The 25,766-nt window shown below is 36.8% G+C and overlaps 2 protein-coding genes across 2 annotated transcripts; one reads left to right on the forward strand and one right to left on the reverse strand.

The window, feature by feature from the left end:
- Positions 1-5,436: 5,436 nt before the first annotated feature.
- On the reverse strand, positions 5,437-6,303 carry LOC113291484. Its single transcript, XM_026541010.1, has one exon. It carries the CDS (start codon positions 6,301-6,303, stop codon positions 5,437-5,439), a length of 867 nt encoding a protein of 288 aa, XP_026396795.1.
- Positions 6,304-12,058: 5,755 nt separating this feature from the next.
- On the forward strand, positions 12,059-14,020 carry LOC113286170 (CASP-like protein 5C1). The gene is made up of 3 exons (XM_026534863.1): positions 12,059-12,524; positions 13,451-13,583; positions 13,683-14,020. Exons 1-3 carry the CDS (start codon positions 12,394-12,396, stop codon positions 13,875-13,877), a joined length of 459 nt encoding a protein of 152 aa, XP_026390648.1. The 5' UTR covers positions 12,059-12,393; the 3' UTR covers positions 13,878-14,020.
- The last annotated feature ends 11,746 nt before the right edge of the window (positions 14,021-25,766 follow it).

The raw sequence follows: 25,766 nt of genomic DNA on the forward strand, positions 1-25,766 counted from the left end.
TCAATCTTTGGATTTAGCTTGTTTTATGATAACATGAAGAGGTAATAATGTGTTCATCTCTCCATGTACATAGAGAAAATACAAAGAAGAAAAATTCAAGTATTCATTCAATAATTATTACCTGATCTCCATCTCAATACTCGTTGTCAGAAACAAATGTTGAAATTACAGGAGATGAATTTGCGGATGCAATAACACATACAAATCTTCATAAGCATTCACATTTAGGCATGATCTTTTGGGAGATTCTACAAGATGTTTTTCAATGTGAACTAGGAGGGTGTGTACCTAAAACAACAATGCATACGAGAGTTATTCCAAATTGGACTCACCAACATTATCACTAACAGTACCCACAATCCAGAGACATGGCGTATGTAGTAGAGAGAACCAAGTTTCCAATTAGAAATTAAACATACAGGATTGCAGACCTTATCAATAATCTACATTTAGCATTCAGATATTGAAAATTAACATGCTCAAGCTGAGATGAAGTACAACCAATTTTATTTGCACTGGACAATCATCATTACCAACAACGTCATCTTTCCTTGTAACTTCCTGCACATAAACGATGATACTTATAGTTTGGGTCTGGAGCATTTAAAAAATAATACATACAAGAAGTAAAACATAGTTTAAGTCCTGATTCAGTTAAGATGACAAAATACAAGTTGATAGAGATACTTCAAAACAAACATTATGTGCACGAAAGAACTCTAAGACTAAGGTATTCCACTAATCCGAACTGACATGGTGTATTCAATTGAACGAACTTTAAAATTTATTCAAATTAGTAATATGCCATTATTTTTCGAATCCATCCATAAGAAATCCAACCGTCCAGAGGTAATGCACCTTAAGTAGTCCTATACTAGATAATTTAAAGGTGATCCAAGTGCATGTGAGACTAACTAACCATCGACTCCAACCATTATTAAAGATGAATCACATCAAAGAAAAATTTAGAAGCATTTTATAACCCATCAACAATACTAGTTACCTGACTATAAATGGCTTCTATCGTCACAAGCATGCCCATTTTCAAGACTAGCACACTGGAGCAATAATGTACCTCTCACACTGCAACAAAATAACAATGCATTAGTTCTGGTTTTCAACCTATAAAATACAGTAGATAAATGACTAAATCAACTGTAAAAAAAATTAGATGGATAATTTTAATGGCAGGTTTACTTTAATGTGGAATTATTGATTTCCTCCTCCCATTGTAACTCGAATGTCCCTTTACCTCATGACTCAACAAACTTCTACCAACCACCTGCAATTTTGACAATTGAGAATTTTAATGTTGATGAATATAAACAACAAACAAAAAATATGAGAAATCAGTTTAGTGCCTCAACAGGGGACTTCCTTTAGGCATAGTTCATTCTTTGTTCTCCCCCGTAAGACTCTTCTCTATATATCTGCAATTAAAACAGATAAAACCTTCAGTTGATGATAAAAGGGATGCGTACTAGCATCGTTTCAACTTCTCAAAATACATATGCAATACATAGACAGTACATATACTTTGTAAACACAAAGACAAAGTAGATTATGTTTTAAAGCTATTAGATGTGGTCCCAATCTTAAGAGAAACCACTGAAGAATATCTTGTCAACTATAAAGTAATCAATCAAGCAATGGTAAAGCCATCGATAATTGGGATTTTCTATGGCTCCCAACTTCCAAATCTAGAATCCTACAACAGAAAATATACCAAAATAAGTAGTTGACCTCACTTTGAAGTTTACTAAAGTTCTGGTACTAAGCTCACTTACCATCCTCTTATTGTTCATCAATTTCATCTACATATCAAAATTTAGCATCACCTATATATGTAAAGATAGGTACCTATTCATAACAGAAAAACAGAACAAAGCTAAATGAGACTTTTCGCAGGTACCTTCCTTATGACTTCAACTACATGAGAAAAACTAAGACAACATTTTAACAATAAAACTTGAGAAATGATAACCAAGCTTTTAGGGTAGGTAACATAATAAGAATCGAAACTTGTAAAATTGCTCATAATCTCAATCTGGATTAAAAAGAATAATTAGTAACCTATACGTACAAAAGGGTGTAAATGTATAAGAAATAGAAATTACCTGTATAAGTTAAGCTTCATTTTCAACAGCTTCATTTTCAAGCTTAGTGTATTAGGTAATCCTAACTTCAAAAGAGCCAAGCAAATCAAAACTGCTAGCATACACAAACAAGAGCATAACAAAAGGAAGCCAAACATAATCAGGCCAAAGTCAAATATCATCAACATGTACTGAAGTAGTGGGGATCCAGAAAACAAATCTCCCATTAGGTCACTATGAACATAAATCACACAAATACAAAAATTAACACGCATTGCAGCCTTCATTGCTATTGACAGATTGAGAGAAATTGAAACAACATGGATAAGATTTCAAAACAAAACGAAATTTCAGTCAGAGAACTAGAAAATCAACCCTTCAGTAATCATTAGAGATATTAGTTAAAAATTCGAGATATAACAAAAACACCAACTGAGTAAACGAAAAAAAACCCCAAAATTCCAGTCAACAACAAGAAATTACAAATCCTGAATAACCCCTAGAGCTAAAATCAGTTAGATCTGTACCCCTATAACAAAAACCCTAACTGAAAAATAAAAAAAGAAAAAAAACAAAAAACAAATCAGTTGAATGTTCATTAAAGATGAAAAAATCTCAGAATTCTGTAAGGGGTTTCTTCAATTCGGTTAGGGGTTTTTACTGGTATTTGTTCAAATCGAAAAATGATAGGAACGAGTTATGGTTTTGATCAAAGATTGAATTAAAAAATAGACTTAGGGTTTGGTAAATGATAATAAGAGATGGCATAAAACCCTACAGGTGAAAGCGTGCAAGGGAGTAATTTAGAGAATGAAACATGGGAATAAATAGTGGTGATTATTACTAACTAGTGTTGGAAGGACCGAGTGAGAAGCAGATGGAAGTGGACGATCAAATTTTTTTTGCAGAGTTTTTCCTCTATGAGAGAAAAGTGAAGAGGGAGACGAAGGGAAAGATAAGGTCGATAGAAACGAGGGAAAGAGAGAGAAACCCATATAAACTAGCTCCCCACGCAGTCCTAATTGTATTCCTTCTAGAAGCTTTTTTATTTACAAAACTACCTTAATATATTAAGTCTTCCGTCGTAGCTTGATTCAGTTTTGGGTACCTTTTTTAATAAATACGTCTACTTCAGAAAGACTGGCTGATTAAGAGCACCCTTGGTAGTCGTTTTTATAAATCCTAATCAGACTTAAAAATCCCATTTTCCACTAGTGACTGAAACTACATTCTCACAATAAATGGTGCATACTATCCTGGTCAGACTCACAAATGCAGCATTTGCTACCATTTCATAACCATTTCAAATCATTGTAGGATCATTTGTGTAAATAACTTGATCTTCCAAACATTACTGGCAGTAGAAGGATGAAGAAAAAAACTCCATATATGTTTAGCCCATTTTACTTCCTGTTCTTTATGTCTAATTTTGTTTAAAGCTTCAGGCACATAAAAGTTACCTTTTAAGTTCCCTGTCCATATCAAGACATCCACTCCACCACATATTTCAGGTAATTGCAAATTTTGAACTATCTATTGAAGCTCATTAGGCACAGACCAAACATCATTAGTTATGATATCAGAAATTTTCATGCGAATATTGTCATTCAGAAAAGAAGTGTATCCAATTTTTTTATCTATTATTTTGCACCCATCAATCCAGTTATCAAACCAAACATATATACTTTTACCATCACCAATTCTCCAGCTAACATCTTCTTTAAGGGTTTCCCAAGCCCATTTCAAACCTGGCCACACTGAAGATAACTGCCACTTAGAGCTCCATTGCCCATTTTTATCTTTATATTTAGCTTGAAAGAACAAAGCCCAATCTTCTTTGGAGTTATTAATTTTCCACATCATCTTCATGAGAAAAACCTTATTCAAATTCTCAAGTCTTGGAATACCCAAACCTCCTTCTTTCAGTGGTGTGCATACTTTTTTCCAAGAAAATTTGATGTATTTCCTTGTGTCTCCATCTCCAGACCAAATAAAATTTCTTATGATCTTTTCACAAGTTTTAATTATTGATACTGGCCATTTATATATTTCCATGCTATAGACCGGAATGTTGCAAAGAACTGATCTAATTAACACCACTCTCTCCTGAAATGATAACAATTTACCCTTCCATGTAGCAAGTTTCCTTTGCATCAATTCTACCATAGGCCATACTGTTGAGACTTTTACCCTTCCAACACTCCAAGATATTTATCTGGAAATGCACTTCTTTCCATTTGAATCAATTCTTTAAGATGACTTTTCCTCAGATCAGAAGCACCATCAATGAACAATTTGCTCTTCTGTTTGTTTATTATCTGACCAGAACACTTTTGATAATCTTCAAGCAACTTCATCAAATTTAGAATACTCTTCTTAGCACCATTACAGAAGATGAAAACATCATCTGCAAATAATAAGTGAGTTGGATGTATACCTTTCCTTTGAACCATTGGATACATTAAGCCTTCATTCACCATTTGAGTCAATATTCTACTTAATGCCTCCTCCATTAGCACAAATAAAATGGGAGATAGGGGATCCCCTTGTCTCAGTCCCCTATCAACTGAGAAAAATCCACAGGGACCCCCATTAACCATTACAGAGATTCTTGCAAACTGAAATAGAATATGTATCCATTCACACCACTTCTTTGAAAATCCAAATTTCTGAAGTACTTTAAACAAAAATTACCAGCTAACTGAATCATAAGCTTGAGAAATGTCAAGCTTAAGTCCCATATTACCACATCTTCTCTTTTTTGCCATCTCATTTATCATTTCAGAAGCCAGCATAATCTGATCTTGAATACATCTGCCCTTGACATAAGCAGCTTGTTGAGGAGAAACTAACTTGTGCATAAGATGTCCCATTCTGGTAGCCATGATCTTATTGAAAATTTTGAAACTTACATTGCTCAGACCAATAGGTCTAAACTGATTTGTACTTCTTGCTCCTTCAACCTTTGGAAGAAGAACTAAAAAATTTGAATTAAGCCCCTTGGGTATGAACCTCCTTTTCCAGCAAAATTGGATTTCATTAACAACATCTTTATGGATGATATGCCAACAAGTTTTATAGAAGCAACCTGAAAAACCATCAGGCCCAGGTGCACTATCTGGATCCATAGCAAATAGAGTGTTTTTGATTTCATTCTCATCTGAGATAGCCTCTAGCATAGCTTGATCTTCACTAGTTATTACTTCAGGTATGCCATCTACCATATGCTCAACATTTTACACTTCTTTAAATTTAAATTTATCTTCAAAGTATTTCACCAATTCTTCAGAATTTTTTTCTTGTTCAGATATGATATCTCCATTGTTCACCTCCAACTCACTTATAGTATTTCTTGCTTGTCTGATTTTAAGACTCGTATGTAGAAAACCATTGTTGTTGCCCCTTCTTTTATCCATTTAATTCTTGATTTTTGTTTCAAGTAAGTATTCAGTTGAACTTTCTTTGAGTTGTACAGATTCGAAGCACTTACCAAATTGTTAAGTAATTCTTCATCCAAAGGGTTGTTATCTGAATTAACCATTGCTTCCTGAACTTTATCTTCAGTTTCTTTTATTTGCACATTAATGTTACCAAACAATTCCCAATTCCAATCCTTAAGTATTCTTTTTAACTTTTTAAACTTTGCTTGAAAGATGAAAGATGGATCACCCTCTATCACCTCAGACCAACATATTTCTACAATTTCCATAAATGTTGGATGTGAAATCCACATTTTTTGAAATCTCATAGGGACATTTTTTGGTTTGGGAATAGATGCACATCCACCTAATAATGGAGCATGATCTGAAGCAATTCTCAAACCCACTTTGTATCCCCATCCATTAAATTTTTGTAACCTTTGTTGATTGAACACTTCTCTATCCAAATTACAGAATATTCTCTTACTTCCATGTTGACAATTGGACCAAGAATACTGAATACCTGTTTTAGGAGCCTGCATCAATTCACAAATGCCTAAACAATTATTGAAATCTAACATTGTCATTTTATTTGGATTTTTACCACCAACTTTCTCCTCAATTGAAGTAACAACATTGAAGTCACCAATGGCTAACCAAGGTAGTTGTAATCCACTAATCATTTCCATATCAGGCCACAAAAATCTTCTTTGAACTGCACCAACATGAGCATGAATACCAGATATCAGAACACCACCAATTTCAACTGTAATCATCTGACTTGACATTGATACTACTGAAGGAGTAGGTAATTTTTATTCCAAAATAACCATATGTTGCCTTTCTTATTTGATATTGAATTATGAATTACCATGCTTTGCGTACCTGGTAGATTCAACTTATTGCAAAATGAAGAATTACATACTACTTTAGGTTCTGCTACCCATACTACTGAATGATTAAACTGGTTTATTAGAGTCCATAATTTATTTTGAGACCTGGCTCTTCTAAGGCCTCTTAAATTATAAAATAAGACTTTCATGGTTTGGAATGGAGACCTTTAGTGCCTCCTTTTCCTTGATTTTTCCTAAAGTTGTATTTACTTGGAATTTGAGTACTGGAAGAATCTTGATTCATTACCTTAACAGCTTCAGTACTCTGTGATGCTGGATTAATATTTGAAGGCTTTTGTACAACTCTAGACCATGAAGTAACATGAACCCTTTCAGAAGATACAGTATCATCTTTGCCATTAATGAATTTAATCACACTCTTCTCAACAGAGTTATCCTCAACAACCTGAAGTATTTTAGCTGGAGTTAGAACATCATGTAATTGCTCCTCCTCTTTTGATGTATTGAAACCAACTTCAGTATCTTATAAAGAACTGAATCTACCTTGTGTAATAAGTACTTCATTATTTGATTGAGAATCATTCATACTTTTGCTACTTTGACCACTTGGTGGAAGACAAATATCAAATGTCTCTTGAACTTTCCTTGGTGTAACTACAGCTCTTTCAGTCTCCCTCTTATTAGATTGAACTCCTTCAGTACTACCAACATTCTTCACACTGTTTACTGATCTCTCAGTATGCTTCTCTACTGATCTCTCAATATACTGCTCTACTGAATGAACCTTATTAAATATGCATTCAGATAATACATGCCCAATAATCTTGCACTTGGAACGGAATTTTGGAGGTTTATTGAGAATAATCTCCTGTGAGAAACTACCATACTTAGTGATAATCCATAATTTGTTTGGAATTGTCTTGGAAAAATCAATCTCAACCAAAACTTTTGCAGCATATCCACTTGCATATTTAAGAGTGTTATCATCCACCTTTACTGGATTCCCAATTGCATCACAGTTGTAAATAATGTTTTCTCATCCAAATACTCGAGACTTAATCCTGGTAAAGATACCCAAATTAGAGCATGAGATGTTCTTTGATTTTCAGGACGAAAGTTTGGAATCCAATTCCGAGTTTTCAGAACTTGATCCTGCACATCCCATGTACTATTTTTGATATAATTTTGATCTTGTACATTAGACAACTTAATTGTGAAAATCTTTACCCAACGGAATCAACAGACACTCACCCGATAACTTCCATTGGTTTTTTAATATATTCATAGCATCTACAAATATAATTCGAAGAAAATCTAATCTGCCAATTAAAGAAAATTTCCATGAACCATACCTAGAATCACTCTGACCATCAATTAAGGAAATCGACGGACATTTTTCAACTGGTTCAGAGATATTAACAACCCTAGAACTTCTTGCTTCTTCTTCATTAAAATTTTGTTGATCCATACACTAATATAGATCCATTAATAGATTTATTGAAAGAAAAAACACCTGATTCACCTGAGAAACAACAAATCCACCTGATACTATTGATTGCTAGTGATTACTGATTAATGAAGGAAGATAAATGGTGAAGATCGAGAATTTTTTTGAAACTGAGTTAGTCGACGATCTGCAGAGCCTAACTCAGTCCGATTTGCCTAATGAAATATGTGTTAAACTCGAATTAATCATTAATAGTCATTTTACAAGACATAAAACTAGACAATAATAATTTGAAATATAGACTTTAAAAATAAAATTTTGGGACAATGTTCTTCATCTTGTTTATCTTCTTCATTTCACAAAACTTCCAATCAATGTGCTCATGAACGGAGTTTTCTTTGTTGATCTTCTTCTTTGTCTTCAAATTTGGTTTGCTTGATTTTCCTTGCCTTGAACTTTTCTTTGCCTTTTCTTAGTTGCGGTATTGATTTGGTTAATATCCAAAACTTGAAGACTTCTATGCTTTTTACCTATTTCTTTATAACTATCGCATATCTTCTTAACGACACCTTCAAGGACTACTCCAGAAAAATCAAATTGCGCTGCCGAATCAAGTTGGGTTTGAAGTCATGCCATTTGGGAAGAATTGGAAAAATAAATTAGATTGAGAAAGAGAGATATGGAGTAATTATATTGAGAAACAGAGAAATAGAGATAAAAAAATTGTAAAAAAAATTTGGTGTAATTTTTTAATTTGAAAATTACCTATTTATAGGCGACAAAAAACTAGCTGTTGGCGCTAGACTTTATATCGAGCGATATTCTTGGTAGCGCTGGCAATAAAATATTTATCGCTGGCGATATAATCTATTTTGTCCGCTAAAAACTCCATCGTTCTGTGGTTTTCCCATAGTGACGCAACCCGTTTGACATGCCACCTGACATGTCAAACAGGTATTTTTATCCATGTGCATAGAAATAGGTCTTATGTAAGGATATGAAACGTGATTAATTGATGACCATCCCTCTGTCTCCATTTCTTATCAGCGGTCGTTAGTGCCTTTCACAGATGCCCTAAACTCCAGAATTATTAGGTCTCTGAAATCTGAAGGAACAATTCGGTATCTCACAAAGTTGCAACTTGTGCCACTGCCCCAACGTAATGTAAGGTGTGGGTCACTGATTTAGGCGCTTGTCAATCAAGGCTTCCTCACTTTGTTGGGTCCAAAAGAGATGCCAGTATCCAGATATAGTAGTTATGCTTTTGCACAAAAGGAAAAATTGTTGAAATTTAGGACCATAAAAAAGATTCAAGAAAATTACGATGCTCATCTTTGTGGTCCACTATATTAGATGGTTTTAGGTGCCATCATGGTGGTTCATTTTCTTGACTTAACGTGTTGGCCTACGCAAATACACAAATAAATGTTGTTTAGTTAAACTACGTATTGCAGCTTCACCTCAAGTTAATCAAAGGGCTTTAAGATCCTGACTAAATTGGGGCCTATACCATTTAATTGGGGCTTATAGCTAGATGAAAAAAAAAGGTCACTAGAAATCACTTCACACACCCCTTATCAAAATAATTACCAAACTACTTATTTTATTCCTGATTAATTAGCACTAATTAATTGTATTAGGGGTTAATTTTGTTTTGGATGTGAGATTAACTAATCTTAGAGAGTTCATCAAAACATCAACATTTTGAATTTTTTTCTCGTAAAAATTACTCATAATCGGTTTACGTTAATTCACTTGTAAACCGATTCTGGATTGGTGTTTAGAATTACCAGAGGACATCCAGAATCGGTTAACACTGACATGTTTTATAATCCGATTATGAAAATCGGGTTTTACTTGTGACATATATAAACCGGTTTTTCCTTTCATTACCAATTTTCATTCATTGCATTATTATTGTAGGATGCATTTAGCACATGCATCAAGCCTTTAAACCCCTGGGCGACCCTAGTGGACGAGTTATAGTCTCGTGAGGGTTTACATAGAGGTCTACCCACAAAACCTTTACAAAAACTTCTAAATCCATCAATCTTCCTCCGACGAAGACGATACCGCATCCAAGTAGTCCGGGTTATCCTCCGGGATTCTATCTGCCAAGAAGTGATAGCTTGCATCAAAGGCGAATGTTTCCCCTTTACTTCCAAGTAGCGCGCTTTTACGACTTCGTGCTACAAAAACACAAAAACAAGCTTACATTTGTTAGTGGTGTTTCGTTGGAAGATAACACGACATGGGGTACGTAAAAAAAACCACAAAATTACTTACAAATTGTGCAATGGACAAGGTGAAGGGGCGAGCGTTAAAAATCGGAGGTTGGAGAACTAAAAAATCAAGTATCGCATTTTCGATGATTAGGTGCCTTTCATGGATGGCTTGAACACTTCTGGCATTAGGATTTCCAAATTCTTGGATAAATGTGTTGTGTACTTTAACCCAAAAGGTTGTTGAATCCTCCCTTTCGGAGGATTGACGTCTAAGCCGATTTCCGCATACCATGCTTTCGTGATTGCCAAATCTTTCGCGGAGTCGAATGATGTCATTTCTTGTATGTATATGTATGAAATGAGTAGTTGTGGAGTATATTGAGTGAGGGGGAATAAAATGATCAATTTTGGGGCAAATGGGGTCCAAGGTTGAGGTCTCTATTCATAGAGAAAGTCCCAAACGACTTTTTTTTTGAAAAACGTGAAATAATTTGAAATAATCGGTCTTTTAGAAGGACAATAAAATCCGATTGTGTTTATATGCCACAAGAATCGGTCTTTCTTGCGACAAAAGTAAACTGATTAAAGTCATTTTAAATTTTGAATTTTCACCGACATTAATCGGTTTATATATTTCCAAATGTGATCCGATTCCAAAACATCCAGAAAGATTGGCTTGCATAATCAGTTTATAATAACATATCGAGTAAACCGATTCTTGGCATGTCATGCTAGAATTATATAGCAACACATAATTATAATTAAATCTTCAAGTTCATCAAGTTCAACACAGACATCCAAAATAAAAACCTTAAAAGAGTGTTAAGAACTTAAAATAACCACAAGTCTTATAAACCTAAACTTTTAATATCTAAAACTTAAACATAAGAACTTAAACAGCAAGAGCACCAGCATCAGCAACAACAGCACCACCGGGAGCATTTGCAGCACCACCATCAGCAGGAGCACCAGCACCAACATCACCAGCATCACCACCATCAGGAGCAGCAGCTTGTGCTTCAACCATTAGTTCCCACATACCTTCCATTTCTGCATGGAGCTCCCTCCCAGATGAAATCAGGTCTCTCCTCATCCTGGCGAAGGTGATGACCTCAATAAGCTCTTCAAGTGAAAGCTTATCAATCAATGCGAGGGTTTGTTCAAGACGGGTTTCAGCTCCGAATGCAAACTTGTATAGGCTCCTTACTGGTACTCTTTGTGGTTGCCTCAGGATATCCTCCACGGTTAAATCATGATTGTAGAATGGTAGGTGTCCGAAGTCCATTCTACACAAAAAATAAACAAAAATCAAGTTAAAAATCGGTACATAAAGAAAACTATGTAACCCGATTATGAAAGAAAGATGAAAAGACTATATTAATCGGATTATACATATTACATATATAAACCGATTCTGGCGATGTATTTTCATATTTCTTTTCTAAGCCAGAATCGATTGATGTTAATCTTTATGTAAACCGATTACTGTGCATGCTCTTCACGTCGAAAACAAAACCCATAATCGGTTTATTCGATAGGTCAATAAAAACCGATTCTGGGTGTAATCAGAGTTTTGATTTGTCAAAACCGATGATTTAAAGATGTAAATCAATAAGATAAGAAGATGAGTTGATGGAGATTTACCTTCTTCTTGGTTGGATCGAAGATCGTCGGAGTAGAGGATGAAAAAAAAAATTGATTAGGGTTTTGAAAATTTGGAAAGTTTATGATAAAAATAGAAAGATTTTTTAGGTTTAGATTTTTTTGATTTTGGATTTACTGAAAATAGAAAGATTAGAATTTATATGAGTGAGTTTTAGAAATTAATGTGGGGATAAATTAGTATCTTTTTATAAGGTTTGGGTGCCTAGAGTAATTTGGGGGTGTGAGAAGAAAAAACCTATAGGCCCCAATTAAATGGTGTAAACCCCGATTTAGCCAGGTTTAAGATAAGATAATAAAGATGTATTATGATATAGTGAACTCGAAAAACGGTTGGTGTCTTTCTTGTCCATGACCTACCACACTGCATCAGTAAAAGTCTTCACTTGTAGAGAAGGAATCAAAACAAAGAACTCAACCGAAAATTAAAGAACTAAAAAGAAAACAGAGTTCTCTGTACTACTAGATTCCAAGTTGACTGAATCAGAAAAAATAAATTCTCTTAACCTTTTTCCAAAGAAACAATAGTCTTTAGAGAGCGAGACAACTGATTTTTTTCCCTCTATCAACTTGAAATAAATACTCAACTCATTTTGGGCTTGTTCTCATGGCAGAATGGGAAGAAATGATAGTTCTGGAGGAGAGTTAAATTGGAGGTAATTATAGATAATTCAGTTAAATTCATGAACCATGGCTGAATTAACAACTTCTTCAGGTACAAGGATTAGTTTCACCATGAGAATTGCTCAGATAGTATTTTCTTGTTCTTCACTTTTATTCATGTCTCTTGGGGTTGAGTTTTACGGTTACACGGCTTTCTGGTAAGCTCTCTTTCTTTTATCCCTTCTAGAACTAGAATCACAGTAATAATGGTTCAATCTCTGCAATACCCATAATCATCTGGATAATTTATTGAGTATGTAATCTTTCATTAATTTTAGATTCAAAGACTAATTTCTTGGTTTGGGTCATCAGTTTTATTTGTTTTTCAATCAAAGTGGCGTCTTGCATGTTTAATGGGTTCTTAGTAAGACTAGAAAGGCTCCCAATTAGTAAGTAATAAAACTCAGTGTATATTCGTGGAGGTTTTGGAGCATACAAAAGTATACCGTTGTCGATGTCAATGTAGGATAGTGTTAAAGTTACAAGGTGACGATATACCAATGATCAGAGTTTAAAACTCCTCGACACTAAATTTCTTATTAATAAAAAATAATCATGAACACTAATCAAGTTTAATTTTGTGTATGTAAAAGGATCTCATGTGGTTAATGCATAGGCACAAAAATATTTTTTCGACAAAAAGGTCATATCAGCACCAAATTTTTTATACATGATAGGAAAAAAAAATCATGAATACTAGTTAAATTATTGAATTGTATGTTAAAGAACTCTCGACGAGACCGATGGATGTAATGGTGACTTCATATTGTTATCATTTCAATACTAACCAAAAAAAAAATCTAAGAAATTCATAAATTAGGCGATGATTTATATGGGATGATATCAGTTTTATTAGGGGCTGATACCAGTCCATCGATCCAATGATCAGGATCGTTTGGATTTTTTTTGTTCTATATGGACTGGTATCAGCCCATATAAATCATGAATTAGGCATGAAATGAGATATTTGTCGTTTGATTGATAAATTCTTTGAAATAGCAACACTTCTGTTTCTTGATAGATCTATTTTATGCCACTGAATATGTGTTACTTGTTTGCAGCTAACCGTTTCTTGGTGATGCAGCTATTTGGTGACAGTTATGGGCTTGTTGATTCCATGGAGTTTCACATTGGCAGTAGTGGATGGGTATTCAGTTCTTATCGAATCTCCACTTCGTCAACCAGGGATACAAATGATCATTATCATAGGTGATTGGGTGCGTACTTGTAGTTCTATAGAAATTTAAAACATTTGGTTTTATTTCATCGCCTCGTAGCAGAAATACATTGCATTTTAATATGCTCGGTATCTCCAGGTTTTGTCACTTCTTGCACTATCAGCAGCATGCGCAACTGCAGGTGTGATAGACCTCTTACCTCAGCTTAAGGGATTTCACTGTCCTTCCAGTCTCTGCAGTAGATATCAAATATCTGCTATAATGGCATTCTTGTCTTGGTTTCATACAGCAGCCTCGGCTTTGCTCAATCTTTGGTTATTTCATTCGATGTAAATAATTATTTCGGTGGTGCTCTTTAAATAAAGCACAAATTATTTCCGGAGTTTTGTTTTGTTTTTAGCTCACCTTCTCAATTATGATATGAACGCCTTTTTATGTACTCCCTCCATCCCAAATTAGATGAGTTAGTTGATTTTAAATTTGTCCCAAAATAGATGAGCTACTTTACTAATTAAGGAGGTATTTCTAAAACTACCCTTTTAATTGATTATTGTTACTATAAGAAATACGTATAGTTTGATAGCCATGTTTATATTCATTGCGTAGGTGTTTTAAAATGCTTTTCAACAGTATAAAGTTTACGAAAACCCGTGGTATAGTTTAAGAGATAAATCATCTCTAAGTTTTACTAGTTATTATCCATAAGGGTATAATTATAAAAAATACTTAAACATACCCCCTCTCCTGAATGCCTTAAGAATTGTGCAAACTACAACCAACTCATCTAATTTGAGACGGAGAGAGTACATTACATCTACTCAGTTATTTATTAGGAACATCATAACTTCATGCATCATATAGCTAACCATCATACAACTAAGCCAGTTAAAATGTGAAATTGGTACCTCATTTACAAGAGTATCATCTTTTATTTTCTTCTTCATATGTAATTGGACGACTTTATGTAATAGGTGCTTCTTTCAATGTCTGTCGGATCTCTAACTAAAACAAGGAAGAATGAGGAGAATTTATCCTCACTAACTTAGTCACATGAAAACATTGTGATTTATATATATGTAGGTTAATTGGAGAATCCTCAATCCTTTGGAAACTAGTGAGATTGTTATACTTGTAATGACCTGACCCTCAACTGGCGTTGTCCACTTCGGTCATTCGGCAATATGGGATTTTCATCGTTAAAATCATCTACAAATAGTTTCCCAACAGGTTACTTATTTATATATGACGAATAATCCATGAATGAAGCAAGCCACTGGAACTAATTATCATAGTTCGGACGATCCAGGATTTGGGAAAGCGATTCGAAACAAAAAATCGAAGTCGTAAACGATTATGGAAGACGAAGAAAATCTTAGCGCAATACAAGCAAAAATGGATCTAATCAGGTACTTTCATATATATATATATATATATATATACAGAATTATTACATTGGTTCACTGAATTATTTTTCCAGACAATTTCTTTGATGTTAGTGTGCAGGAAAATATTAAATATACATGTTGTACACTATGGTGGATATGGAAACAGAGATGTGCTATGGTCTTCGATAAAGCTCAATTTAGACCAACTGAACTTATAGCCTCTTTGAGAAAATTCATTCTTGATTGTGAATGTGCTATTTTACCACGTACTGAATTACATATATAATGAGAATCAAGTTGTTAATTGGAATCCTACATCTGCATCTGCATTGAAGTTAAACTTTGATGCTTCTTTTATTAAACCAGAGTTTTCAATTGGATTTGGACTAATCTTGCGAAATGATGCAGGTAACTTCTGCGCAGCAAAAAGAGGCAATACAAAGGCAATAGATGAAGAACATGTAGAAGCAATAGCATCTCTAATGAATAAGAGCTTTCTATTCTTCCATATTCTATTTATACTTCAATACATTATCAGCACGACTCTATCAACTGTGCAATTTTTTTATTCGAGATTGGTGATGGATTACTTCTTGAAGATTAGCATGCTTCTGATCTTATTGTTTTCATGTTATGGATGTTTTACCAGGTATTTTCCTTTAACAAAAGAATTTTCATATTCATGATATATACTAGGGTTCAATTGATGTATTATTATCAAACATAGCGATTTCATCGTTAGATTTTCATAAAATTTTGATATGTTAGAGAAAATTAGGTATTAATCTCGCTTTTAAAATTTCAGAAAAATCAGAATATGATGCAACCTCCAAAACCTTATTTTAATGAAACTATCTAATTTTAAAAAAATCCTAGTTTATAACATTGTTGGAAAACCGAATTGTTAAGATTTCCAATCGTTGGATTATGTTGTATTTTTTGTATATGTTGTATCTTATCTTTACTGATCTACTATAAAAAATTCATAAAGATCCAATCATAGAAAGTACTCTAAAGAACGTAATTTTTCCAGCGTCACAAAAACGTTGAACAATCATACAATGTCATATATATCTTTTCATCTAGCCGTTGGATTACCTTAAGTTATTATTATATTTGGCCAAACACTTTAATGAACTTTTAGTAAAGATTTAGTGATCATAGGACATGGTCGCGATTGTTTTCTTATCACTAAAGTTGGATGATGAAATTTCCTATTTTAGGGCAATTCCTATGGGAATGAACAAAACCATTTATTTGTTGAGACAAGTGGATGGACAAACGGGTTTCTCCACTATGGAACGACAATGAGAGGTTGAACATCAAGCACGCGGGATAGGGACACACGCCAGCGTGTGTAGGTTAAACGCCAGCGTTGAGACCACAAGCGTCGGTGTTCGTAACATAAACGCGGCGTTGAAACTTCGAGCGCTGGCGTTTGAAAACGCCAACGAGTAGTTTTTTGAAAATTCAAAATTCACTTTTTACCTCTATAAATTACCATCATCTTCAAACAATTCACTCTCACGAAAATTCACTTCTCTTGAATTTTCTCTTATAAAATCTATTTCAATTTTTTAGTTTATTGTTAGTGAAATGGCTGAAAAGGTGTTCACACTTTTTTGCGATGCAAAACTTGAAGCTGTTGTTTCTAAGATATGTGGGAGCTTTAAAAAGATTGAAAATTGTAAGAGGGAAGTGCAAGTTTTTGAAGTTTCTCCAAGAAAATATTCCGCTAAAAGGCAAAAAAGAGCTCCAGTTTTGAAAGTTAACAACAACAAATTCAAAAACAAAGGCGAAATTGTCAAAGAGCGCGTTGAATGGAAGATACGTCAAATGAAGATAAACATAAGGCCAAAGCTTGTACTTGATGAAGTCGTTTAATGCTTTTTATTATTGTCTAAGTTTATATCTTGTAAAAGAATTGGAAGTAATATCAATGAATGAAAATATTTTAGATTTTAAAATAGATTTCCACTTCAGGTTAAGAGAAATTTATTCAATTTAAACTTGCAAATAACATCAAACTACATTTTAATAAACCACAACAAAAATATCAAACTACATCAAATCCAGCGACATTCTCTCTGTAGAGTTCATAGCATTCAAAATGCTGAAGCTCTCTTCCGATTTCTTCAGTAAACTTGGTCTGAGCGATGGTTTTTTGTAAAACGGTAAACAAAAAGTTCAGATATTTATGATGCAGTTGATCAGTGAGGACAAAGGAAATACACTCACCAGTTCTTCGTTGGATAATCCAGAATCGCTATGGTGAACCATCCATACAACTTCTGTATAATGTTTGACTTCCTTAGTGATGAATGCAATTCTTAGTTCTAGGCTCTTATTGTTTCTTATGGTTTCGTTTTGCAATGCTACAAAATGTCCCAATACTCTTTCCGAGAAATAATCATTGTTCATTGGTCTCATCATACTATGTAACCAAGATCAAACAAGAGTAACATTTTCTTCCATTGTAAAGACAAGGAGAGGCATTCGAGTGCTGTATAAATGTGCTTGAGATGGACCATCTTTTAGAATTCTAAAACATGCTTCGTAACGAAAAGGTATACCGTGAGCTTCCTCCAAATTATCAAGAGCTGTTTGGATCACTTCTTGTTCAGTTATACCCATGAAATTTTCTTGATCAATTTCCATTACCAGAGCAAGAAATGGCTGGACTGCAAGCCTAATAGATTGAAAACGAGCACGTAATCGACGAGCATCTCGGTTTTCCTGAGTTTCCCGTCAGTGAGACGAACATTGAAAAACGTTCTCCCAAAAAGAACCGTCTTGAGATCCCATACCGGTGATTACCCTATGAAAAAATATGCTTTACATATAGTTATATCCTCTTCTTCAGTAAACTTGGGACCATGATTTCTAACGGACATTTTGCAGAGTGGGAGAGATTAAGAGTTTTAGAAAAAGAAGAAGAAGATGAAGAGGATGTGATTTTGGAGATGGGAAGAATGAAATTTATAGGTCGAGAGAGAAAATCGAGCCGTTGGAAATTTATCCGTTGGCGTTTGTAGTAAAACCCCGCGGTTTTACTACAACCTCCCATTTGAATTAAGAGTTGGCGTTTGTAGTAAAACCACGCGACTTTACTAAAACCGCCCATTTGAATTGCCGACGCCTTTTTTTTTGTTATAAATACAACACTAGGTTTTATTCTCAACCAAAACAACAGATTTCTTTCTCAATATCCACCATGTTTTCTAAAGGTAAAGCGAAGAAAATATTATGTGTCGAAGCAAAATAGGTTTGTCCATTATGTTTCATGGATAACCACAGTCTTATGCAATGCCCTTGGATGTATTCAAAGTATCAGCGGGAAGGTTGTTCACGCATCAGAATGGTGATTGAATCACAACCGGCAAAGCTTGGGTATTTTCAATGTCAAGATCCCAACTGTCCAGAGGAACCACACATGCTAGATGACGCTATGAAGATTAAAGAAGAAGAAGAAGAAGAAGAAGAAAAGATTGCAACACTCTGCAAAAATATCAAACTTAAAGCCAAATTGAAGGAGTCATTACACTGCAAGCATTGTGGATATGGAGATCATGAATCCAAATATTGTCCACAGAGAATTAGTGGATGCTCAAGGCCTGGTTGCAAGACTTTTATGCATTTGCGCACTGCTTCTGAGAAAACACATATGGAAGGCATTTTTGGGAATGTCCTTGGTGTTTTTTGGTGGAGTGGGCTGATTGAAGTTGAATCACAAATCGATTCACTATGGTATTATGTTATTTAGTTTGTTGTTTATTTTTTGTTATTACGATTATCTAAAACCAAACATGTGGATGTCTTTACATTTGCACCTTCAATATCATAATTAATTTAAATTTTTCTTGGATTAAACATTGCACCATCAATCTCATGAATAAAAACATACTGCATTGAACAACCACATCATACATGAGAATAAAAGAAATACATTAGATTAAAAGAACTACTACATAGGCGTCAATTCTCTTCGGGTGGTGGAATTTCTAGGGCGATGTAGGGATTATATTTGTTGAGCACACTAAGAGTGTTGAAACAAGCATGGAAGTCGAAAGACGACCGCTGTGAGATACTGCCCATATCGCTAGAGTTCTGGGTTCCGCTTCATGTACAGCTGCACCGTTGAGCTTATTTCTGTGATTCTCCATTAGTGAAGCGACGAACTCTGATACATGACTGCAATTGAACTAAAAATATGCGACAATAAGTGAGAATCACGCCCGTTAATTTTCCTCGTTTCAGCGGTGAACCTTCTATAAACTTTCTCCCAGAAAGTCAACGTCGATTCGGATACATTACTTAAGACGGCATCTTGTGTGTGAAAAACAAAGGTTCTACAAATAGCTAAATCCTCTTGTTTAGTGAATATAACACCACGATCTCTGGGATGAATTTTTGTAGATGATTTGAGAGTGAAGAATGTGTGAATTTAGAGTTTGAATGAGGAGTATTTATAGAACTCAAAAATTATATCCGTTAGTTCACAAGAGTTTTGAACCGTCCAGATTTATCCGTTAGCGCTTTTGGAAAGAACGCGGCGCTTTAACCAAAACCGCTGGCGGGTGGAGCTAGATCGGGCGATTGAAGGACAAGCGCCAGCGCTATTGGCACACACGCCAGCGTTTGTGCCTAGCTCGGCCGGTCTTAAATCGCGCGCTACATGTTCCATCTCACTCAACAAACCAACAAATTTTTTGGTTTGTCCATCCATTTTTCATGTTTGTTGAGTCCATAGTGGGATCAAAATCAACAAACTTCAAGTTTGTTGAGTCCATAGGAACTGTTCTTAAGGTTAACAATATATTTGGGCCTATATGCTAATAGTTTCAAGTTTGTTATTAATGGGCCCGAGTACTTCATACATAATGGACCATATATTTTCCCTTTTTTTAACCATGACTTAGTTAACCCAATGGAGCAGGCCTTGACCAAACAGTTGATCGGGTTTTGACTAAACCAACTCGATTCAAATTTGATATTTTTGATTCAGAAGTACTTGAGCGCCATTAAAGAGTCTCAAATAGGGAAGAAATTTATATGTATAGTGACTATAATTCCATCATGAAACCTTCTACTTATGACGACGTGCCACTTAAAGATGAATTCACAACTTCGACGTTTTAAGGAAACATATTGACTTCTGATTATATAATTATCTAAGGAAGTTATTTGAAATATTCATGATATTTCCCCCAAATTTGAATGCTCAGTAGGATAAAATCCACTTGTTAGACTATGAAAGAGTCAATAAATTCAACAAAGATATGCTGAAAATTAGCACCATAACTTTTGTCGAAAAACAATTCCCAAAAGGCGACATGCGTCAGAAAAAGCTTTCTATTTTTATATTTTATACTTCATCATTATACCAGTAAATTCTGAAGTATGATAACAAGAAATTCACAATCTTTAGTAAGCTATTCAACCTGATGTAAGTGGTTGGGAGGCATGTGAGATTCTCTTAGAAAACAATGTTATATGTGTTGGGATAAATAAATTTCTCAACTTAAAATAACCGTGGAAAGGTTAAACAATAAAATAACCTCAAAGAACAGAGGGTTAGTCGTACTAAATCATACCCATATTGTTACACTAAAACATGTGAAAGAAAACATATAAATCATGGTAAAAGATATATATCGTTTCTAAAATAGGGTCAAAGCTGTAATTCTGGCTCCAATAGTATTGACAATAAGTAAATGTATCTATCGAGCACGGACAGAGGTGTAATTCTGACTCATATAAATGAGAGTTTGAAATCTTGGTATGAGGCATTTTACTAAGAGTTTGAAATCTTTGATTCGAGAGATCAACCGGTAAAATCCTGGCCTAAACCAAGAAATGGCCGTTCCAGGCTTGCTTCGGTCACAAAGTGAAGGAGAAGGGTTGGTCTTAGGGAGGGAAGCGAAGAAAGTGTTGAGACCAGAATAGTTGATTCTGAAGGTGTGGTTGTTTATGACTTGTATCAGAAAGTAGAACTGGCTAGCAGAATGGAAAGCTACCAGGTGATTTCTGGATATTATGTTGTTCTCCGACCAAAACTTGTTGTTGGAAATAGGTGAAACCTATTTATACAAGTCGCAACAAAACGTACCCTGGTCTCGTAGGTAGTGGAAACAGTTGAGTGGTGGAAGATTGGAGTAACGTGTAACGCCAGGAATTTATGTTTCCATAATGAAGGATCCGTTTACACCATTACTTCTTGCCATTACTAACCGCCCTGCTTTATGACACTTTCTTGTAACGGGCGCATTGCACGTCGCACGCTATAAACCGCCAGACCAATACCCTCCTGAGTATCCCCCAGTTTGTGACATGTTTGATGTCTCGAGTGTTTTCGTGGAAAACATGTAGCACTTTGCTACGTGTGGCAAAATAAGATTGAGAGGCTTGTTGTAGGAAAATAGCATGTGATGCTATTAGAGTCGTCTTGGATGGACGCCTGAAACTTGCCACAAGTATATCAGTTCGGTGGCGAACTAGGATGGATGAGATTGCATCTCATGAGGAAGGATAGCCATTGATTATGGCTTCCTTCTATTGGCGCTTGATAATGGCACAGTGGCGCCTTTAGTGCATGTCGGTGGCATTGCGGTATGGCTGGAATAGTTTGTGCATGCCAGCGGCATGATGGTGAAAGTTGCGCCTGGCGTAGCCATGGCCACAGGATTTAGGTGGTTGGTCGCCTAAAAGTTGCCACAAGTCTGTTAGTTTGGTGGCAAACTTGGATGGCAAAGATTGCATCTCATGGGGAAGGGTAGTTGTTGATTGTGGCTACCTTCCGTTGGCGCCTGACAATGGCACAGTGGAACCTTTAGTGCATGCTATTGGGGTCGCGACATGGCTGGCATAGTTTCTGCATGCCAGTGACACGATGGTGCAAGTGGCGCCTGGCGTAGCCATGGCCAGCTGGATTTTTGTCACGTTAGTGTTAGATTCAAACGTGGTGTGGAAACATCAGTTTTAATGGCCACATTGATCCCCATGTTCCGTAGAACATTGTTTGGCTCAGTTGGCGCAGCAACTTCGCCTAAATTAGGGTTTGGCATGTCGAAACCCTAATTAGCGTATATGGCATATAGTATGTCGTAGGTGGCACGTTTGGCATGTGCACTTGGCATGCATGTTTGGCGTGTGCGATTGGCATGCTTTTGTCATGTTTGGAATGTCGTTTGGCATGTGCGCCTGACATGTTTGACATGCCGTTGGCATGTTGGCAAGGGTTTGGGAGGCCAACTTGGTAGGGTAACCTTCTGACACAATTTCCACCCTTTTTAAAGTTGTGTCAGGTTTAGAGAAACCTGATTGGTCAACGAAAATAGGGAGCCGACCAAGCATGGGCGTGTCCACCCTTTTGGTGCGCGTGGCAGGTTTGCGACATGATTGGTCGACGGGAAATAGGGCCGGCAAGTATGGGCCCAGCCACAACTATGTGTATGTAGCGAGTTTAAGGCGACTTGATTGGTCGAAGGAAATAGGGACGGTTTAGGATGGGGCATAGCCAATGGAAAATGGCGCCGGTTGGCCTAAGGCATGGCCACGCCTCTCTTTGTTGCTGCTCCTATCCTGCGGCTCCTTGTTTTCTGATTCTGGAAAAGATTTTGCATCTGCTAATCCATGACGGATTGATTACCTAGTTTTCCTAGGATTAATTTCGACAAGCAAGGTCTGATATACTGCGCAAGGCGCAAAACCCTAACTTTTGCAAATTAGTCAGGATAAATGATTGAATTCTATGTGTTGACACATAGTTCTATATTTACAGAGTGCAATGCACTTTCTGACTGAGTATTTTGTGCATACTTGGAGATCCGTGCTACTCTGCTGTGAGTGAACACAAATCCATCATGTCATACCAATATTAAGGGTTCTGCCAGGGAAGATAGCACAGGAAAGGTACTCAGTGAGTCTTATATTAATAAGTAATATAGGCAGGGTGCCGAAATTTACAGAGCATCTGGGATTGTTGCTACATGCGCCAGTCTGGATAAATTTCATGTAAATATATTGAACGGATCAATAAATATGTCAGTGAAGAGGTTGACACTCATGGATCCGCTTCCTTACAGAGTGACGTCACATCAGATGCAAGGTTATACGATTTTAACCTAAACTAAAAATCACCATCAACATTAAGTCCCCTTCTTAGCCCGTGACAGTGGCATTGTTGCGGGGTAAGCATGAGATGGTGACATACAAGGATAAAATCAAAACGGTAAGTCATGAAGAGATTGTTAGGAGAATTTGGCTAATATTTGTCAGAAGGCATGAAGAATTTGTGATCCTTGCATTGGCGGCTTTGCATAACTTTGGCTCGGCCATAAGGTGTTGGCGTTGGCACTGCCACTTTGGCTACGGAGCGCTAATGCTGGCGCTACAGGTTCGGATACGGAATGCTAATGCTGCAAATTTAGCTACGGAATGGTGATGATAGCGCTGCTTTCCTGGCGAGCGAGGAGATGGCGCTGTTATGGCTACCAAACGGTGATGGTGGTGCTGCTTTGGCTGGCTGTGGAGCGGAGAAGATGGCGCTGCTACTTGGCCCGCGGAATGGGCGCTGGATGGTTAGGTCACAGAACATGCGGATATGGCACTTGGCTTCAGTCGGCGGAATGGTGGAAACTGGCTTCAGTCCGCGAAATAGTGGAAACTGGCTTCAGTCCTCGAAATGGTGGAAAATGGCTTTAGTCTGTGGAATGGTGGAAACTGGCTTCAGTCCGTGGAATGGTGGAAATGGCACTTGGAAGGATTGCTGGATGGATCACGGAATGCTGGAGTGTTGGCGCTCACTTGACCACATAGTGATGGAGCCATGGAGAGTTGGCTTGACCACAGAGTGCTGGATCCATGGAAAGTTTGCTTGACCACGGAGTGCTGGAGCCATGGAGAGTTGGCTTGACCACGGAGTGCTGGAGCCATGGAGAGTTGAATTGACCTCGGAGTGCTGGAGTCATGGAGAGTTGACTTGACCGCGGAGTGCTGGAGTCATGGAGAGTTGGCTTGACCACGGAGTGCTGGAGCCATGGAGAGTTGCAGGTTGAGCGACTGGTGTTCCTCGTGCTGGCGCGCTGCTGGTTCGTTCATGAAGCGGAGATATTGTCGCACTACTTGTTCGGCTATGGATCATGAGTGTGGTGTGCCCAGTCATCTATTCCCGTTCATGGAGAAATAAGGAATCCTTATTCTGTTCAAACTCTAGAAACGGCGTTCGTATGAAAAGGGGTATCGACCCTCTTCTGTTTTTGTTGTTCGTCCGGCTCCGTGCTTTCATCTGCAGTATCTAGCTCCTCTTCGTCATTTGTTATCGGTGGTAGAGCGAGCATTAATGGTAACAAAGCAATCTCCAATAATCAGCAGCAAGGCGAGCCAGGAGAACTCGAGGTAGGTGCTTTCGCATGTATCCACCCAACAGTACCATCGATCTTCTCCAGAATGTGTAATAAGGTTCTGACTCCAGAAGAATGAGTATCTGACCTCTCCAGTGGATTTCAAAATTTACCAAACTCCATTGCACTCTTGGGATGGATGGATGAAATAATGTCAGGGCTAATCTTGGAGATTGTGGTTGCGTTGTTGGTTCATCCTTGACTTTAGGTTATATGGTACATAGACTTTCTGATTGCGATGATGATATGTTGTGGATGCTTGTATGGTCGAAATCTTCCGGATCCATTAGGTGAAATAGATGAGTTGGGAGACATTTTGTTGCCGATGTGCTGCTATCAAGTCTTCAAAGACTTCATTCCAAACGACATCCTTGGAACCATCTTATGAATCTTAGACTATTGCATGGAGTGCGGTAAGCAGTCCCCAGTTATACTTCTGTTAGATCCGATGGCGTGTCCGGATATGTGAGTGTCTCTCCGTGGCGTGCTTTTGGGGTCTTTGATGCACGTGTACGGCTTCATGTTGAGAAATTCTTTCGGCTCGTAAAACTTCGACAGTGATGATGTTGAAATTGGAAATAACCTTGTTGAGGGTAGTGAAGGAATCCCATTCTGGTAGTCCCCATATGTAATTATCCTGAGCCTATTTTCTCGTGGAAGATGTGCTTCTGCTGCATTCACCGGTAAGGTGGTGACTGTGTTGAAGCTTCTAAACATGAAGGAAGCTTCAGTCCCCGGGTGTAGCCTACTTTAATTGCATCACCTTGAATCCACGCCTATGGGATTTGATACAATCTTATCATGCTCTCCTGGATGTGATGCTGGGATGCTTGGAATATCTTATGGACGAAACATTCTGGATAACGAAGAGGTAAAAGTGAGAGAGTTATGTCGTTAATCGTGGATCCCTCTATCTCTTCAAGAAAAATATTTCAGCCGCGTCTCTGGAGTTATCTCATGAATGCTTCATTGTTGTCGGGGATGGGCCGTGATGAGCAGTCCCCAGTCACACTTCTCTTTGGTTACTGAAGTTTATTTCTCTGAGTAAGCTTGGGATCCTCCGAGGCCTCGTAAAGTGTTGCAGGCGCCTTCTATACATAGAGGTGATGATATTCTTACGCTACACCTTTGAAGGGTGGATTACCTTGTCGCGGCTATGAATTTTGGTTGACCATGTCTTCTGAGCTTTGACGGTGAAGGGATCCCGTGTAGAGCCTCAGTCCCCAAGTGTGGTTTACATGTTTCTATCTTATATGGTCGGTGAGTTGACCATGATAAAGACATCATCTTTCATCCTTACTGGTGACCCTATTACTTCTTCCACGTGAAACTTCGTAGTGGTTGTTGCTATGGTAAAGATCTGGCTAGTATCGACAAACGAGCAGCAACAGTTCTTGGAAGCAGATGTGATCAGAAGAGACTACATCGTCGTGGGA

This window comes from Papaver somniferum, chromosome 6 (assembly GCF_003573695.1).
Source record: "Papaver somniferum cultivar HN1 chromosome 6, ASM357369v1, whole genome shotgun sequence".
NCBI lineage: Eukaryota > Viridiplantae > Streptophyta > Magnoliopsida > Ranunculales > Papaveraceae > Papaver > Papaver somniferum.